Genomic DNA, 1,747 nt, shown 5'->3' with positions numbered 1-1,747 from the left:
CATTGGTGGTGCCACAGCTTTGGTAGAAGGTAGCCGCTCGATGCCCGCTTTTCCACACTTTCTGTCCAGTCCAACAAAGTTCCTGCAACGCCACGATGTCGAAGTTGCGGGGATGTAGTTCGTCGCGGGAGAATATCGTTAGACTTGTATCAAGCTTAATATAAAAAGAGGAAACAATTCTGAAATGATGTAAATACGGCAGACTTCAATAGGCTGGTCACGTTATGGTACTGTTTGAAGGAACGACTATGAAAACAATATACTACAGGAAAATAGACAGATGTCAGTGGCTTCGTAGACAACCGCGCATAAGGACTGCACGTGGATGAAGAAGACTGGGAATCCTGAAGATTGGGGGAAACTGAAGAAACATCTCCTAAGACCAACGAAACTTGTTCTCGCTTGGTGCTGGAGTGAAGCTACGTTGGCTGCATAATGGTTACAAGTAGCAAGGCTGTACTATAAAAGCAAAAACATGACGCATACCCCTAGTGTGAAGAAACGATCGATGAGCAACCGATTGAAGACGCTTTTCTGTTGAGTCACTGGTTAAGATATATGGGTTGGGTGTGGATGGGAAATGAGTTTAAACGTTGGAGTTTCAATTGGAAAACTATTATTCAGAAGAATCGTTTAATTTGGAGCTACTTAAAGTAAATAACAATTGCACTTCTAACGACATATATAACAGTTACGATGGTAGACTCTTCGGTTGGCTCAATGCTTCAGTCGGCGGATGGTGGCATCCAGGGCTTCCAGGCTGAAGTCCTTCTGGTCCTTGGGTGGGTTGGCACGGATCTCCTCCAGCGACTTGATCACGTGCTCTGGGGTTGGGGGTGGAGTTGGCAGATGAGCTCCCTCCGGACGGAATCCGTTCTCGTCAGCGACGTAGATCACACGGTATTGGACACCATCTGGTCCAGTGTAGGAGTAGGCTCCGTTGGCTTGGTGGGCACCGAGTCCTTCTTCATGGAATGCGATTCCGTTGCTGGTTTCAAACGCCCAGTTGTAGTGACCATCGTCGTGGAGAACGTTGTTGTAGGACAGAATGTTGGCGTGAGCTTCCTCCGAGAGGCTGCGAGCAAAGCTCGTGGCAATCAAAGCGGACACGATCAACTGAAAATGTCAGGAAGATGCTTAGAATACCAAAGGACAAAATAGAACCACTAAAATCAACTTACAAGTCGGAACATTTTGCTATTTTTTTGGCTAATGGTTGAAGTGCTAACTCCAGAAAGGCAATGCTTGAACTGATAACCTACTGCCCCATTTAGCAATCTTATATAATCAACCTAAAAGTATCCTTTCGATCAATACTCTAATGATCCAGCCAATCAACACAGTTCGCCCCTGCGTGCTTCAACATTTCCCATATTCACATTTGTGTTGCGTAGCACGCCAAGCCCCAGGAAGGTTGTCCCAAACTGCTTTGACAGGTACGTCATTGAACCGAACCGAATCGTTACCATGCGGAAAAGTTCCAAAGAATTGATCTACTGGATGTCAATCACCACGCCATATAGCATGCATGCGATCGATCGATCGAGCTGGCACTCAGCTGCCCGGCTGTCAAGGTTCCGCACCGACTAGAGTTAACCTTAGAAGTACCGTAATCCGGGGTAACATTGATCAGAATTTTCGATCTTTCTAGAATAATTCTCTTGTTGAAGCAAATGTTGCATGTTTTATATTTTTAAAACAAGTACTGGCCCTCTGATTATATGTTAAGCTATTCGAAAAAGTATTG

The 1,747-nt window shown here is 45.3% G+C and overlaps 1 protein-coding gene across 1 annotated transcript; it reads right to left on the bottom strand.

Annotated features, from left to right (window-relative positions):
- Window positions 1-585: 585 nt before the first annotated feature.
- LOC109410030 (cuticle protein CP14.6-like) lies at window positions 586-1,328 on the bottom strand. Its single transcript, XM_062849163.1, has 2 exons — window positions 1,182-1,328; window positions 586-1,116 (listed from the first exon to the last, which is right to left on the bottom strand). Exons 1-2 carry the CDS (start codon window positions 1,191-1,193, stop codon window positions 718-720), a joined length of 411 nt encoding a protein of 136 aa, XP_062705147.1. The 5' UTR covers window positions 1,194-1,328; the 3' UTR covers window positions 586-717.
- Window positions 1,329-1,747: the final 419 nt, after the last annotated feature.

This window comes from Aedes albopictus, chromosome 2, assembly GCF_035046485.1.
Source record: "Aedes albopictus strain Foshan chromosome 2, AalbF5, whole genome shotgun sequence".
Taxonomy (NCBI): Eukaryota; Metazoa; Arthropoda; class Insecta; order Diptera; family Culicidae; genus Aedes; species Aedes albopictus.
This window is presented reverse-complemented; position numbering and strand designations above follow the sequence as displayed.